General features: G+C 44.2%; 1 protein-coding gene across 1 annotated transcript in view; it reads left to right on the plus strand.

Moving 5' to 3' along the window:
• Positions 1-17,122, plus strand: part of ZFC3H1 (zinc finger C3H1-type containing) — a 220,457-nt gene that overhangs the window by 43,193 nt on the left and 160,142 nt on the right. The window contains 3 exon segments of the mRNA XM_029597179.1: positions 5,104-5,295; positions 5,564-5,725; positions 15,044-15,181. Coding sequence (XP_029453039.1) covers positions 5,104-5,295; positions 5,564-5,725; positions 15,044-15,181 — 492 coding nt within the window.

The raw sequence follows: 17,122 nt of genomic DNA on the forward strand, positions 1-17,122 counted from the left end.
GGATCTAGTGGCACCAAAAATGGGTAACGTGTTATGTTGAAGTCACCTCCAATTATGATAGAACCTTCTGCCCATTGCTTTAAAATATTAGAAATTTTCTCCAAAAAGGTCCCCTGACCTATATTGGGGCTATAGAGATTGACTATAGTATAAGTATCTTTCCCCATTTAAAATTTTACAATCAGATTTTGCCCTTCCACATCTCTCAGTATCCAGATAATTTCGATCACCACATTTTGAGAAAAGAAAATGCCTACTCCACTGTATTTGGAAGAGGCGGTCGCCGAGGCAAAAATTGGGAAGCAAAGTGTTTGGAGACTAACAATCTTTCATATCTCTTTCGTAGGTGTGTTTCCTGGCACAGCAGGATATCAACTTTCATGCAAACAGCATCTTGCAATAACTTTTTCCTCTGAGCATAAGTATTAAGCCCTTTCACATTCCATGACCGCAGTTTTAACTCTCCCATGGCAATAAAACAGCTACTTCTTTCCCCCTCTTACCCAGCTGAACTACCCCATCCAGTGAATGAACATCCTGACCCCTAGATGTGTGCAGGAAAACTGCTATGTACGGCGTCCTCCAGCATAACCTCCTAGAGCCATCTTCACATATTGATCTCCACCCTGGCCCCTTGTCCCCTCTCCCTCCCTCCCTTTCCCAACCTCCCTCCCCAAACCCACTCCGCCTCCCTATGTTCTGAGGAATAACATCACATAAAGTCCTCCCTGAAGCCCATGCTAAACAGAAGTATATGTAACCTCCCATTAGTCAATAGTGAAGAAAGACATGAGGATAAAAAAAAAACCAGAACACAATTGCATCCTATATAAACTTGAATAAACATGCGCAACCTGAACCAGATAAACGTCCTCATGGGTCTCATTTGGCCCTGTGGTGATATGTAAACTGGCCATAAAAAAAGGCAAACTTGATAGTCCGGCTCCCAGAGTTACAGAATTCAAGTGTCAGGGTCTCGCAAGCATATGGAGCCTCCCCAGTGCCTAAGCAGCCTCTTGCCACTGTGCTGAACTCGTTGCCATTTAGTATTCAAGTCTCTTCCAGGGGTGACCGCCTGGTGGTGTGCTTGAAGATTGGAACCAGTCTGCATACCAGCTGCTTGCAGGATCTTCATTGCTTCTTCAACTGTGCCTACCCTCGCGGATATCCCGCTAATTGTAAATTGTAGTCCAAAAGGAAACAGCCATTTGTAATGGTGCCCACCAGCTCTCAATAATTGGACCTCTTCTCTGAATTCTCTCCTCTTCTTTATAGTCAGTGGGGATAAGTCTTGAAAAAGTTCTGTTTTGTGGCCATGCCACTGAATGTCCTTCATCTGTCTCGCTGCTGCCATTGCTTTCTCTTTAATGGCAAACTCATGGAAACACACTACAATGTCCCGTGAAAGGTTGGTTTAGCCAGGGCTCTGTGCGCGCTTGCCTGTTTTATGCATACTGGTTCGGATTCAGCCTCTCCAGGGTTTAGTATAGAGTTGCAAATGTCTCTTATCACCTTCTGGCAATCTATATAGGCTTGCTCCTCTGGTATGCCTCTGAATCGCAGGTTGTTTCTCCTGGACCAGTTCTCCAGGTCCTCTACCCAGTCTTGTAGTTTAACATTTTCTTCACGAAGGGTTTGCTGCACTTCCTCCGAGGTTGCTTCCTGCTCTTCCTGCCTCTGTTCCACTGCTTCGATGTGATTCCCCAGCTCTGAGCACTCATTTCTCAATTCTGAGATGATCTAATGTAATTCTTGATTTAAAATGTTAAACTTGTTCGATGTAAAGCGCCATCCCAGGCACTAGTTTGTTACGCTGTGAACCGATGTGATATCACTGATGAATGTCGGTATATAAAATCGTTAAATAAATAAAAATAAATAAATAAAAATAAAAGTCCCATATTGGCATGGACTACCCCAAACCACTGCTTAAAATCTTCCCTGGAAAGGGGAATCTCTGAAGGATGATGCCGGTCACTTACTTCCTTTTCTCCTAAGGCTCGACATGCTGCAGCGGTGCCATTTTCCTCCGTGCTCCCGATGCCACCTCCCAGGTGGCTTTTGCTGCCGCAGGCTCGAAAGAGAAATGTTTAAATTCGGGGATTTTTTTGCAAACTGACATCTTAGTATTACCAGCAGGTAGATAGGCACTTTTAACACCCTGTGGAGCTAGGATGGCGCTATACGGGAGGGATTTGCTGAAATGGGGCTCGGAGCAGCCAGATTAAGCCGCCATCTGTCAGCGTGACGTCACTTCCTCTCCCTATCTGAGGAGTTTCATCTTCCCCCTTCTGCTTGAGGGGGAAGACAGTTTTTTTGTGTTGGCTTATTCGGACCAAACTGGAGTGTGGTGTGGAATTGGAAGTTCTGGATTGGGTGATACTTGCCACCGATGCCAGCCTTTATGGCTGGGAGCAGTGTGTCAGGATTAGTCTGCACAGGGCCAGTGGTTGAAGAAAGAGGTTTCATGGTCTATCAGTTGGTTAGACAAGGGTGATGCATTATGCTTTGCTTGCCTGTCAGCCATGATTACTCAGCCATTTAGTGCGGGTCCTATCAGACAATACAATAACAGTGACTTATATCAACCGGTAGAGAGAAGAACCAAGAGTCGGGCAGTCGCTCAGGAGGCCCAAGAGATGATACTCTGGGCGGAGCAGCACTTGAAGAGGTTAGAGGTGACTCACATTGCCGGGGTGGACAATGTTCAAACAGATTTTCTTAGCTGAAGACTGGACCCAGATGAGTGAGTGAGCTGTCGGAGGTGGCAATGTCTCATTTGAAAGAAATGGGGGTATCGCCAAGATGTCTTGTTCTTACATCCGCTGGAGTGAATACAGGGCAGAAGGCTCTAGTTCTACCATGGCCTCAGGGCATTCTTTCCCCTATGGCCACTGGTGCACATGGTGAGACGGCAAAGAATTATCCAGGCAACGTGAATTTAGTGGCTCCGGTGTGGCCATGGTTACTATGGTTCGCAGATCTAGTCAACATGGCCATAGACAGACTGCTGAGGTTCGGACATCTGTTTGTTGAATCTTCTCTGCCAGGGTCCAGTATTTTCAAATCAGGTGACTCACTTCTGTCTCACGGCTTAGCTTTTGAGACGAAGTGGGTATTCCAAAGCAGTTATTTTCACCTTATTGCAGGCCATCTTTGGCGTACGTGAGGATTTGGAGGGTATTCAAGGCCTGGTGTAACATTAATGGAGTGTAGCCTTATCAGGCTATGATATTGCATAATTTGGCTTTTCTGCAGGAGGGGGTTGGTCAAGGTCTGGCCTTTAATTCTGAGAGTACAGGTAGTAGCCTTCTGTCTCCGGGGTAAGGTGTAGGGATATCTTCTGTCTGCGCATCCGGATGTCATGCATTTTCTTCGGGATATAAAGAATTTGCATCCTCCGGGAGGATGATCTGCCCATCTTGGAATCATAATATGGTGCTTAGAGGATTGTGTGAGGCTCCATTTGAACCACTGAGGAGGGCAACTTTAAAGGATTTGACTCTTAAGGTGGTTATACCAGTGGCTATTTGTTAGGCCAGGAGAATCTTGGAGCTCCTGGCTTTGTCGTGTCAAAATCCCTTTCTGCAGATTTCAGTCAGGGGTGTCTTGAGCATGGGTTCCTTCTTTTCTACCAAAGGTGGTTTTGACTTTCCATCTTTGTCAAACTGTGTAACTCCCGGCTTTTCCGGATTTGGATTCCTCCACATCTCACATGCGAGAGGTTAGGCCCTTTGATGTAAGGCATGCAGTGTTGAGGTATCTGAAGGTTACTAATTTCCATAGATCAGATTACCTCTTTGTACTATGGAGTGGTCCAAAGAAGGAAAAGCTGTCGAGCATCTAAGACTACAGTTGACCATTGGCTTAAAGAGGCGATTGGCTCAGTTTATATACCTTAGGGTCGTCCTGTACTTGAGGGCTTAAGGGCTCACTTGACGCATTCTCAGGCAACCTCTTGGGCTGAATCACAACTGGCGTCTCCACAGGAGATTTGCAGGGTGGCTACTTGAAAGTTGTTGCACACTTTCACCACTTGGATGTTGGGGCTCTGGCTTCCATGTGTTTTGAGAGTGTTCTATGAGCGGATCCCACGCCCTTAAACAGATCCCACTCTGTTTAAGGGCGTGTAGCTACATCCCAGGAGTCTAGGCTGATCTGGGGAATGAACAGGAAAGGAAAATTGGTTCTTACCTGCTAATTTTCGTTCCTGGAATACCACAGATCTGTCCATAGACCTGACCATTGGTGGTAGGGGGAAGAGTTTGCCGCTTGTACTGATAACTTGTATATAATGCAGAGTTGTTGGAGGTTTGCAACGCTGGTTGTCTGTCTTTTTTTTTTTTTTTTCAAAACTAGTTCCATTTTGTTGGTTTCACCTTCCTCCTGCTTGTGGGAGTTTGCATTTAAAGTTTAGTGCTGATACCATCTTGACTTGAGTACAGGGCAATACTGCAGGACTGCAAGTGGCACACTAGTGAAACTTTCTCTGTCTCCATCTGCTGGCAGAGTTGCAAAACCCATGAGTTTGGACTGATCTGTGGTACTCCAGGAACAAAAATTAGCAGGTAAGAACCAATGTTCCTATTTTGTAAATTGTCAAAGATTTAATCTAACGTAAACCTGCAAAATCTGTATTAAGTCACTTACCACCGAAGCTACCCAATCCCAGCCTAACTTAAAAATCCCTCAAACATTTAGTCAAGAGCCAAAGTTAATTAGGCCTCAAAACACACGTTCCAAGGTTATACCCAAAAGAAATAATTGTCCTGCTGCTGTCTTCTCTAGAAGGGAGTGTTGCAGCTTAACTCGCCCACACAGTAGAGCCAGTATAAATCCGGGAAGGACCTGTAAGACTTCCCCTCAGTGCCCTTCCTGTTCAGGTAGCACATGTGACTATGCTTACTTGAGGACAAGAGACTCACACATGACTCTTGAGATGGAAGGCTAATGTATAATAAAAGTTTTCCTGCAGAGAGAGAGAGATTAAGTTCTTTGGATCACTTCTTTTTTTTTTTTTTTTAATAAATTCATGCCTTGGCCAGTTCTTAAACTTGTCCCCAGTCTGTTTCTAGTGTTAAACTGCCGGATGCTTGCTTGCAGTCTGAGAGAGAGCGGTCTGTAGACGGCCTGTCCTCTGTTTCTCGTGAGCCGCCTCCACCACCTCCCCCGCTTCCTCCGGAAGAACCTGAGCAGCCACCAAAACCTCCATTTGCTGATGAAGAGGAAGAAGAGGAGATGCTGCTACGGGAGGAGCTGCTTAAATCTTTAGCCAATAAGCGATCTAAACCAGAGGTACAATAGTTTCTCAGTATCTGTCTCTAGAGGGCAGCATTGTACTCGGGGAAAACTTCACAAAGAGTTGGTCAATAATATGCTTTTAATCAGAAATCTGGGATGATTCTAGTAGGACTGGTTGCTTATGATTGAATGTGAAGCTGTACGGGCAGTAATTTGTTTTTTTTTTTTTCCATTTTGATACATTTTATTTTTCAGGTTGATACATTTTTAAAACTTAGGTCAGTCTTTCCTGGTATATTTCATCTGTATTTATTTATTTCAGGAAAATTCCAGCAATAGTTGCCCTCCTTCACCATCTGTTTTAAATAACTCCCAGCCAGTGCCAAGGATCAACCTGTCAGCTGTCAATATTAACACAATATCTATGCCTCGGGTACAAAACAAGATGAAGCGAGTCCCTCGACCTGCGCGACAAGTGATAGCGGTAAGGAATGAGGAGAGGATGAGGTGCACCTCTGCTAGGTCTTTCCAGCAGCAGTCTGGGGAAGAGCTAAGGGGCAGCTGTTAATAGAGCTTTCATTTGCTGAAGTGGTTTTTGGGTGGGTTCACTGAACTGTCATATTGACAAAGTCTGTATCTTAAGAAATGTAGTTTACAAAGGCCACGTCTATCAGAGACTGCCCTGGCATGCTAGGATGTGTCCTTGCATTGCATGATACGGTATGTCAGAGGGTCTCCTTTCTCCTCCTGGAGAAAGATATGGTAGCTGGAGCTCATGCTAGTGAGAGATGGAGACGCATAGCTACAAGAGATGAGAAGCAGTGCAAAACTGAGAAGGAAGTCCTACCTCATGCCCCAAGACTCTATTGTATTGATTTGCTTTACTAGTGCAGAACAATTGGCCCTTGTCAGCTGTTGTAGTTACTGTAATCTTTTTTTTTTCCTGTTCATACTCCAGATCAGTCCAGACTCCTGGGTTTTGCCTCCCTGCCAGCAGATGGAGACAAAGAAAAAATTTTACTGACACTTCTATTTAACTTAGTGTGCCACCTACAGTCCCTCAGTATTTCTCTGTCCCCAGCAGATGATAGTGATGTAAAACCTGCAGTCTGGAGTGTATATATTTAAAAAAAACAAAACAAACAAAAAACAACTTTCCAGTTTCTTCCCAGAGGGTTACTAGTTCCTGGTGGGGCCACCACCCCCCCCTCTCCCGGTTTGAGGTGGATGAGCAGGGGGTTGGTGGCTCCTAGTGCCGTGGATGAGCAGGGGGATGGTGGCTCCTAGTGCCACATGTTAAAGTGGCGCATGGCAAGAATTGCTGGTCCTGTGGTGAGTCATGGGTGTACTTGTCTTGGGGCAGCTTATGTGAGAGATGCATCTATGGTGGGGAAGACACTTCGGGGAGTAGAGCGCTGGATTGAAGGCTATGGGAGCTCTGCGAGTGTTGGGGTCTAGCACTGAAGCTTTTCCTGTTGGCATGGGAACAGTGGCCATTTTGAATTCCTTTGCAACAGCAGCAGGGTTGGCTGGGGAGGCAGGGGAATTCTCGCCTCAGTTATTGTCTGCAGTTCCCGGCCCTGGGAAGGGGCAGGGAGGTTCTGGCACTGAAAAAGACCCTTTGGACCAGGATTCAGATGATTTGCAAGTGTTTCCTGCAGATTTTGTGCTGCTTCTGCACAGGACATATTTGACTAAGAAAGCAGCAGAGTATGTCAACCCTCAGCCCCAGTTTCTGTCCACCAATGGACTATAAAAAGACCCGGGCTGGCAAAAAGAAAGTAGTTGACAAGTGTTTGATGAATTCTCGGTCTGTCCCCTCAGTCAGATAGTCCCGGAAAGGACACTAATGATTCAAAGGACTTCGAAGCTTCGGTGGAGGATTCCCCAGGAGCAGGATCAATGCAAGATGGGTTGGAGCTGGATGAGGGACCAGAAGAGGTTCTGGTAGCTTAAGGGGATGACCCTAAGGTGGTATACCTTTTTCGCAAGGAGGAGCTGTGGCCCTTGATTCTGCATTTCCTTGAGGAGCTTGGGATCTGGGTTTCACAAGAGGAGTCTGACCTGGAGGGGCCAGATCCCATAAATGGATGAATTGAGGGGCCCAGCGAAAGCTTTTCCTTTTCATAAATGGTGATGAAATTGGTGGATTGGGAATGGGGCACCCCTGGGACCAGCTTGAAGATTTGTAGAGCAGTGGTGAAGCTGTATCCATTACTGGAAGAGATGTTGGAGTGGTTGTTTCCAAAGGTCGATACTCAAGTGTCGGCAGTAACCAAGAAGACCATCATTCCGGTGGTGGGATCTGCTGGATTAAAAGATGTGCAAGATCGGATGTTGAAGGTCCATTTCAACATGAATTTTGAGGTCTTGGCCCTGGGCATTAGGGCTGTGGTTTGCAGAAGTTTAATGCAGAGAGCATCCCTGCACTGGGTCCAACATTTGCAAGCAAAGTGTCTATGTTGGCAGCTGCAGTGAAACAGGCTGAGCGTTTAGAAGCGGCAGTTGCATATGTGGCAGATACCTTATATGACCTGATCATAATCCTGGAAGATGTTCTGATGTCTGGTGTTGGCCAGGTAGGTACTTTTGGTTACAAAGCTGGTCGATTGATATATGGTCCAAATCTCAGCTGGGGGCTTTACCATTCAAAGGAAAGCTTGTTTGGAGAAGACTTGGAACAGATAATGAAGCATCAGGGGAAGTTCAAAGGGCATAAGGTGACAGAGGACAAACCAAAAAGTTTTCCTGCTTGTTCATGCTTTCAAGACAATAAGAGATTTTGCTAGAATAAAGGCTTTTCGGGGTCTGAGGCAGGGCTCAGGCAGAGCACAGTCCTAGGGGTAGTCCTTTCGGGCTGGGTGCAAGCCATCCCGAGACAACCCTGTTGAGGGAAACGTGTACAAAGTCCTCACAATAAGGCAAGGCTGGTCCATTCTTCTGTTCCTGCCATCATGGGGCGTTTAGCACTTTGTTTTACAAGAAGTGGACCAAAATTACTAAGAACCAGAGAGTCCTAAGTGTTATAAAATATGGCTGCGTTTTAGAATTTGCCTGCTGATACAAGAGACATGCATCATTTCCCCTTGTGCTCCCCTCACCAAGCAAGTAGCTGTTCAGGGGTGGGTGAACTGTTTGTGGCGCCTGAGGGCTATAGTGCCAGTTCCTTGAGAGGAACAAAAAGGTATTCCATTTATTTTGTGGTACCTGAAAAGGAGGGGGAGGAATGTTCAGGCCAATTTTGGATTTTAAAAAAGGGAAATGCGGCCCTCAGATTCCACGTATCTGCATGGGAACACTGAGGTCGGCCCTAGCGGCCGTACACAAGGGAGAGTTCTTGGCGTGTCTTAATTTGACAGAAGCATATCTGTCAAATCAAGCCAGAGCACCATCGGTTTCTTTGGTTTATGATCCCAGGGGAACATTTTCAGTTTCATGCCCTTCCATTTGTATTGGCAACGTTTCCGCATCCGTTCATCTAAGTGATGGTGGTGGTGGCGGCCCTCAGGCGAGAAGGTGTGTTGATGTATCCATATCTGGACGACTGGCTCATTCGAGCAAAGTCGGGAGAACCTCTGTCGGCAGTCGTGCAGTGAGTTAAGGTCTCTGGGCTGGGTAGTAAATCTGGCAAAGAGCCATCTCGTTCCTTCTCAAACCCTGGAGTATCTAGGGGCTCATTTTGACACTCAGGTGGCAAGAGTTCCTCACAGAAAAGAGGATGCTAAAATTAATGGTCAGATTAGTCGCCTGTTGAGGCATTCGGTACCCAGAACCTGGGACTATTTATAAACCCTAAGTTCTATGGTATCAACATTGGAGCTGGTGCCATGGTCATTTGTGCATAAGTGACCCCCTTCAGAGAGCTCTTTTCTCCTGGTGGAATCTTGTTGGAGGAGTTTACTTTTCCCCCTTCTACTCGAGGAGGAATTCAGAAATAGTCTTTTATAGTGGCTTACTCGCACCAGTCTGGGGCGCGGTGTGGAGTTGGATGTTCCAGATTGGGTGATAAGTCACCACTGATGCCAGCCTTTCTGGATGGGGGCAGTGTATTAAGATCAGTCGGCGCAGGGCCAATAATCTAAGAAGGAAGCATCATGGTCTATCAGTCAGTCGACAGTGGTGCATTTTGCATTACTTACCTTTCTGCCACAGTTATGCAATAGACCGATGCAGGTTCTATTGGACAATGCAATGATGGTGGCCTACATCAGCTGGTAGGGAGGAACCAAGAGCTGGGCGGTAGGTCAGGAGGCCCAGGAGTTGGTTCTTTGGGCGGAACAACACTTTGAGCGGCTGGCAGCATCTCACATAGCCAGGGGGTGGATATTGTTCGGGTGGATTTCCTCAGTCGGAAAAAGCTAGATCATGGAGAGTGGGAGCTGTCAGAGATGGCGGTGCATCTCATTCAGAAAAGATGGGGATATTCCCACATGGACTTAATGGCATCCTGACAAAAAGCCAAAGCACCTTGTTTTTACAGCTACCGGAGAGACCACGGGGCAGAGGGAATCGATGCTCTGGTTCTCCCATGGCCTTGAGGCATTCTTCTTTGGCTTTCCTCCATGGCTGCTAGTGGGAAAGGTACTTCGGCAGATAGAGAAACATCCGGGTGACGTGATTCTGGTGGCTCGTGACTGGCTTCATGACCATGGTTTGCGGACTTGGTCAACATGATAGATGGGACCATCTGTTGAATCTTCTCCACTACGGCTCAATATTTTCGGATCAGGCAGCTCACTTCTGTCTCACGGCTTGACTTGAGAGGAAGCGGTTGAAATGGAAGGGGTATTCCAAGGAAGTCATTACCATCTTATTGCAGTCCAGGTGACTTTCCACATCCTTGGCTTATATGAGGATTTGGAGGGTCTTAGAGTCCTGGTGTACCGTTAATGGAGTGCAGCCTTTTCAGGCTGCGGTGTCACACATTCTGGCTTCTCTGCAGAAGGGTTTGGTTAAGGGCTGGCCTTTAACTCTCTTTGCTTGCGGGTAGCAGCTTTGAGCTGTCTTAGGGATAAGGTGCAGGTATATCCCATGTTTACGCATCTGGAAGTGATGCATTTTCTTTGAGGAGCAAAAAAATTGCATCCTCTGGTGAGAGAGATCTGTCCCTCTTGGAATTTTAATTTGATGCTTAGAGGAATGAGTGAGGCTCCATTTGAACTACTGAGGAGGGTAACCTTAAAGCTGAGAAGGAAATCCTAACCCCCCCCTCCCCGAAGACTATTATATTGATTTGCCTCACTAGTGCAGAACAATTGGCCTTTGTCAGCTGTTGTAGTTACAATAATCCTTTTGACTAACTGAAAAGGCCTATCACAGGCTGGCACAGCCTCCAGACTTGCAGACAGAGCCCCTGACACTTGCTCTTGCTCCTAGTGTACCTTCTCTTCTGGATTGTGTTCCCTAGTGCCACTAACTATGCCGCTGAGCTCCACCTTATCCTCAGGTGATGGGACCTGGCTCTTCATTGCCTGCATCGATCGACTCACAAGTTCCATGGCCTGGCTAGATCACCCAGTAAGCTGTGTCTGTGTGGCTACCTATTGGACTGGAAAGGCTCAGGCTTCCTGCCAGCCACATTACTGCTGTGGCATTGCTTCCCACATTGATGGAACCATACGTATGGCGTGTGTGTGTGTTCAGGTCTGATTCATGTCCTTGCAGGCAATGTGTGCACCAGCCACAACAGTGAAACAGACAGATCAACCTTAAATACACTGTCTTTTATACAGTATATAGTAGGATATTGAGAATTTAACATTTTTAGCTTTGCTTTACTCTTACAATTTTTCTTAATCATTTCTTATTTTCCTAAATAACTAATGGATGTAGATTAGTAACTTTAAACTAAAATATGAGTTGTATTTGATCTGCTTAGTGAGGATTAAACTTTGTGTAACAGTATTTCAAAAATACATAATACCCATCCTGAATATTAAAAATATTTCATGATCTTTATATTTTAAAAAGCTCTCTAAACAGCTCCTTTCCAATTCCTCTACATTTCTGAGAGCAGCCATTTCAATAAGAAGCAGAAATAAGTGGGGCACGGTCATGGATCTCGTTGATCTGTATTAACTCTGATGTCACACGTGATGTATTACATGGCATGAACCAGCTTGATTCCATTGGAGGGAATCTAACACTGGTCTAGCTTTTTTGCGTGTACTTAATTACAGAGGAATAGCTTAGAGAATTTCAACCATGATTTGGATTTTGAACTTGATTACAAGCCTTTCCAAATCTGTCCTCAGTGTGAGTTACAATTCAGGTACCGTAGTTGTCCCTGCTCCTAAAGATTTGCAGTCTAAGTTGGTACCTGATGATTTGATGGGGGGAGTCAGCATTACTTATCTGTGGTATGAACGTCTGAAGGCCTGTACAGTATTTCATGGAAAACAGAACTAAGGCTACTAGTGGAGAAAAGAAAAGCTGTCTTGAAGTTACTAAAACCTTTGTTTGGTTTGTACACAGTATACAGACTCCCAAGAATAAAACATAAATCTACGTAGCATGGAATAATGACCCCATACTTGTTACTGACTCACCTTTGACAGAAATAGCCCAAAATGCTCGAACACTGGCATGATTTAGGTGCATTTGTTGCTACTTGGCGCCTAGGTAACATGTTATACTTTTTCACTCTTTTGAAGTGGTCATGCTCCTAGGTTACAGTTCTGATCCCTGCTTTGTTCATTTATTGTAATTTCTGTTGCATGGGACTTTGAAAAGGTTCTTTGTCCTATTGTTCTTTCTACTTGTTTCTCATGGAGGGGTGCTGACCTGAACAGTTTGTATTACAGAGGTGGCAGAAAATTGCTTCATTTATTAACTTACGAGAGAATGATAGTGTTCACGCAGTGTAGGAAGAAATGTTATCGGATGCACTGTTGCATTTCTATTTTGTTTTAGTTTTCTGATGGAGAGGCTTGGGCGGAAATACTTTTACAATGCCTTCTAGAGTCGCTACATACACATTTCTGGTCATTTCTTCTCTTTGCCAGGCACTTCTGATGTATGTTTAGCATACTGATGTGTGTCCAATATTTTCTTGCCATTATCTTGCAGATATTTTTATGATTTGTTTATAGCTCTGATTAGAACATTCTGGGGGTGAGTGCTTGAGGGGGAAGGAGTTCCACTCACAGCCCCTCCTTCATAGTGCTTAAGGTTGTAGAGCTAGCAGAGGAGTTTTAGGTAATTCTCTTGGCAGCTAAAAGAAACAAATTGATGGCCTTTTTTGCTCTTGGCTTTTTATTCCATTCTTGTGGAGATGTTGGTCTGCATAAGTTTTTGAAAACTCCTCTTGCATAGTCTGACCAGTGAGAGTCAATATCCGGTTGCTGCTGATTTCGCCAAACCCTGTGCAGTTTCTGGTGCATTTTAAGTTTCCTAGCATTAGCCAGATGGACTCAGGAGCATTGGGTTATGCTGGCCTGTCAGGAGATGGAATCAGATTTCAAAACTGTCACCCTACATACACCCCTGCAATGACCTCAGCCCTTCAGTATTTCTCAGTCTCCAGCAGATGGTGGACATGCTTTCCCTATGGGGATCGTTATACTTTTTGGAAGAAGAAACTCTACATTTAAATTGGAGAAAGATCGAGCCCCGCTCTCCTGCGGTGATACATAAAGGTCCCTCCCGCAGTTGAGAATTCCTGAGGCGATTTCTGTGATCCCTCAGAGGTGTGCCTTGGTCCAGTAGCTGGTTCCTGGCGTGGACATTGCTGCTTAAGCAGCTGAAAGGCAGCAGGTGCAGGAAGCTGAGCATGCCGGTGACGGCCAGAGAAATGGAGAATAAAACTGAGAATGTCATAATGCCATTATATCGCTCCATGGTAAGGCCACACCTGGAGTGCTATGTGTAATACTGGTTACTGCATCTCAGAAAAGATAAGTTATATTGGAAAAAGTTAAAAGAATGGTAATCAAAATGATAAAGTGGATGGAAGAGCTAAAGGTGTTAGGGCTGTTAAGCTTGGAGAAGAGATGCCGAGAGGGTATGATAGAGGTCTATAAAATGGAGTGGAATGGATAAATGTAAATAGGTTATTTACTCTTTCAGAAAATACAAAGACTAGGGTACACTGCATGAAGATTGCAAGTAGCACATTCAAAACAAATCTGAGAAAATTATTTCACTCAATGCACTATTAAGCTCTGGAATTAATTTCTAGAGAATGTGGATAAGGCAGTTAAGTGGTTAAGGCTGGATTTAAAAAACATTTGGACAAATTCCTGGAAGAGAAGTCCATAAACTGTTATTAACCAAGTAGACTTAGGGAATATCCACTGCTTATCGCTGCGTGATAGAAGCATGGAATCTATTTAATGTTTGGGTATTTGCCAGGTATTTGTGAGCTGGATTGGTCACTGTTGGAAAGAGGATACTGGGCTTGATGAACCCTCAGTCTGACCCAGCATGGCTGTTTTTATATTCTTAATATCGACATGTCAATGAGCTCCTAGCCCTAGTGACTTTCCACCCACGCACATTTTCTATAATAAAATACTAATACATTAGGAAAGAATTTTGGATAATTAGTATCACAATTTCATTTGAATCAATCTTCCTATCCATATTTTTCTCATTCATCAATAGTAGAAAAAAGATTTCATAATATAAACTGTAAAAGAGCATCACTTTTTTTTCTACTTGGATGGTACAGAATCCTCTAGAAAGTCCCCTCTAATTGTTTTCTATAACAAGCCAGGACTCCCAGTTAAAGGGTTGGGGTTTTTTTAAATTTTATTTATATTTTGCTTTTCAGACCCTGCAAAGTGGATTACGTTTAGGTACAGGAGGTATTTCTTCTCTGCTATCTCAGTCCATTTGCTACTCCAAAGTCTGGTATTCTGCTTTTGCAAAATATAACAGCTCACCAAATAAGAAATACTGCAGCCTCAGCATCCCATATACCATTCTAGACATTTATAAAAGAGTCACTTGGAAGTCTGCTCACATTTTCATAAAACATAAGATTATGCCATACTGGGTCAGACCAAGGTCCATGATGCCCAGTATCCTGCCTCCAGCAGTGGCCAATCCAGGTCACAAGTACCTAGCAAGTACCCAAACATTAAATAGATCCCATGCTACTGATGCTGGTAATAAGCAGTGGCTATTCCCTATTGATTAATAGCAGTTTATGGACTTCTCCTCCAGGAACTTATCCAAACCTTTTTTTAAACCCAGCTACATTAAATGCCTTAACTACATCCACTGGTAACGACTTCCAGAGCTTAATTGTAAGTTGAGTGTAAAAGAATTTTTTTTTTTAAATGTGTTCTTCATGAACAGCAGAATAAATCGGCCACACAATCTCACCCACCACCCTAATGTTGAAGCTGAAGTGGCTTGAGTAGCAGCGCGGAAAAGGGTTTTAGCCAGTAAGAGCCATCTGAGAGTTCCCCTCCCCGCCCATGTCGACATTGTTGGGTGATGTCGCCCACTTGTGTCGCTGATTCGTTCTGCTGTTCATGGAGAACACCTATTACAGGTAAGCAACTTTTCTATACTGCAGCATTTCCATGTCTGTAGAGCAGGCTGTGTCTTAGAGCTACTTCAGCTGCTGCCCATCAATCGGCAGCAGGGTCTCACCATCCACACATATAGGATCTGATCACTTTTGAGCTACGCTCCCCATCAAACCTATGCAAATATTCTTGGGCTGTTTTTATTTCCTTATTTTTCTTTACACAAAAATTCTATCCTTTTATTGTCTGAAAGTTGCTTTACTGCATTTGATTTATTTTTTGCACAGCAAATGAAATAACTATTTACATATTTGTATCTGCAGCTTCCAAAGCACAAATCTGTTGTTGTGACACTCAATGCTTCAGATGATAGTGAATCAGACGGGGAGCCGTCCAACTCAAACATGAGTGTTTTTGGTGGATTGGAATTCATGATCAAAGAAGCAAGGAGGAGTGTAGAGGTAAGGAAGAAAGGGAACCAGACACAGGCTGTTTTGGGGCATTTGCAGTGTCTTGTAAGTCATCACATCACATTCTGCTATTTAATGCATTTTGATCTGTATTTTTTAGAGTAGGAGTTACGGCATCATTTTTGGTGTGCCAAGATTTAAATTGGAGGTAGGTATCGTTGGTCGTCGGGTGCCACAAGCTGGTCGACATCCTGATCTGCCAGATTCCTTTCACACAACTCTTGAATATTAATTTAATTGACATTACTTTTCAGTTAAAATATTCAAGTTCTGTAAAAATATGATTGGAAATATTTTTTCCTCACTTAAACAAAATTATAAAAAGAAGAGTCTCTTGCCAATACACCCCTCATTAGGAAAACAGAACAGGCCAGGATGCTATAGATTCCAACACAAACCACATACTAGCTCGCAGAATAGCCCACCTCAGTCACACATGCAGAACCTCAGCAAATACAGAATAGAAATGTCCATATAAAAAGTATAAACAGAAATATTCAACCAAAAACTAAACTGGAAAGTGCAGCAAGCCAACTGTGTGTGAAGTGCAACTATGGAAAAACAAACATTACCATGCCTCATAAAACAAAATAAATATAAAACATCAGACTAGTAAAACCATACCAATAAAAAGAATAAATATTTCAAAACAGCAGACAGAATAGCATCCAATAACTAAAACTCATACACATTTTTCTTACAATTTCCAAGCACCAATAAAATATTTCAAAACACACAAACACCCATTAATTAAAAAAAAAAAAAAAAAAAAATCAAAATCCTGCTTTTCATACCTAGGCACTTTTGATTTCCAGTCACCCTGAGATTGTCTCAATGTTTTCTTGTATTTACCTGTTGATTTATGTGGGTCAATAAAAACTTTACATTCAAAAAAACTTAGATGGGGTGGCTGAGGGTGAACACAAACTTTCTCCTTTCTCTCTCACATACACACACTCCCGTACTCTCTGTCTCTTCCCCCCCGCCCCCCCAACATGTAATCACACACATGCACATTCTCTCTCTTACATGCAGTCACACACAATCAGGGCCTGGGCCTCTTCTGCCGCCAGCGAGATGGGATCCACTGGTGGTTGCTGGCTCCTTCCTCTATCTTTGGCCGATGGGCTCCATAATGGCCTGCCAATGTCTTCAGCCACCAGCCTGATTCATTCTCTCTCTGCTGTGGTGGCCTGACAGATCATGGGGTGGGAGGCAGCAGGAGTCGCATTAATGAAATGTTATCTCCTGTTGCTGCCAGGCCAGTCTTGCAGGTAAGAGCTGCGAGACTGGCCCTGCGGCAGCAGGAGATGACATTTTATTATACTTAACTCCTGCCAGTGCCAGCTGGAGAATCGCAATCCCGTCGCTGCCTTCCTAATGTATTAGTAGTGGCGGCAGCTGGGAGTTTCTGCTCAGCTTTAGTCTGTGCTGTGCGACTAAAAAAAGGCCTCACGACCCCTGCTGAATACTTTCATCGTGAGAGAACAATTATAATCCAAAAGCAATTAAGAAAAGGAAACCAAAAAGTTTCATTTGTACAAGTCTTCACATCCCTTAATTCAGTGCTTGCTGCAATAACTTCCCTGAGTTGTTTAGGATAAGTTTCTACCAACTCTTTACAGTGGGATAGTGCAGTTTTTGCCACCTCTTTTATATTGGCTGGGAATAGTTTGTGGACTGCAGTCTACAAGTTTTGTCACAGCTTTTATATTGGATGTCGGATTGGGCCACTTGAGGACATTCACTTTTCTTCTTGCTGAGCCGCTCAGTTATGTGTGCTTTTGTTCTTAAGATCGTTGGCTGCTGAAAGGTAAATCTTCTTCCCAGTTCCAAGTCCGAGGCAGACTGGAACGGGTTTTTCCTCCATGTCTGTCTGTCTGCTTTGCATGATCCAGCATTACCTTGATCTTCACAACCCAGTCCTGTCCA

The sequence above is a fragment of the Rhinatrema bivittatum genome, chromosome 4 (assembly GCF_901001135.1).
Source record: "Rhinatrema bivittatum chromosome 4, aRhiBiv1.1, whole genome shotgun sequence".
Classification (NCBI taxonomy): domain Eukaryota; kingdom Metazoa; phylum Chordata; class Amphibia; order Gymnophiona; family Rhinatrematidae; genus Rhinatrema; species Rhinatrema bivittatum.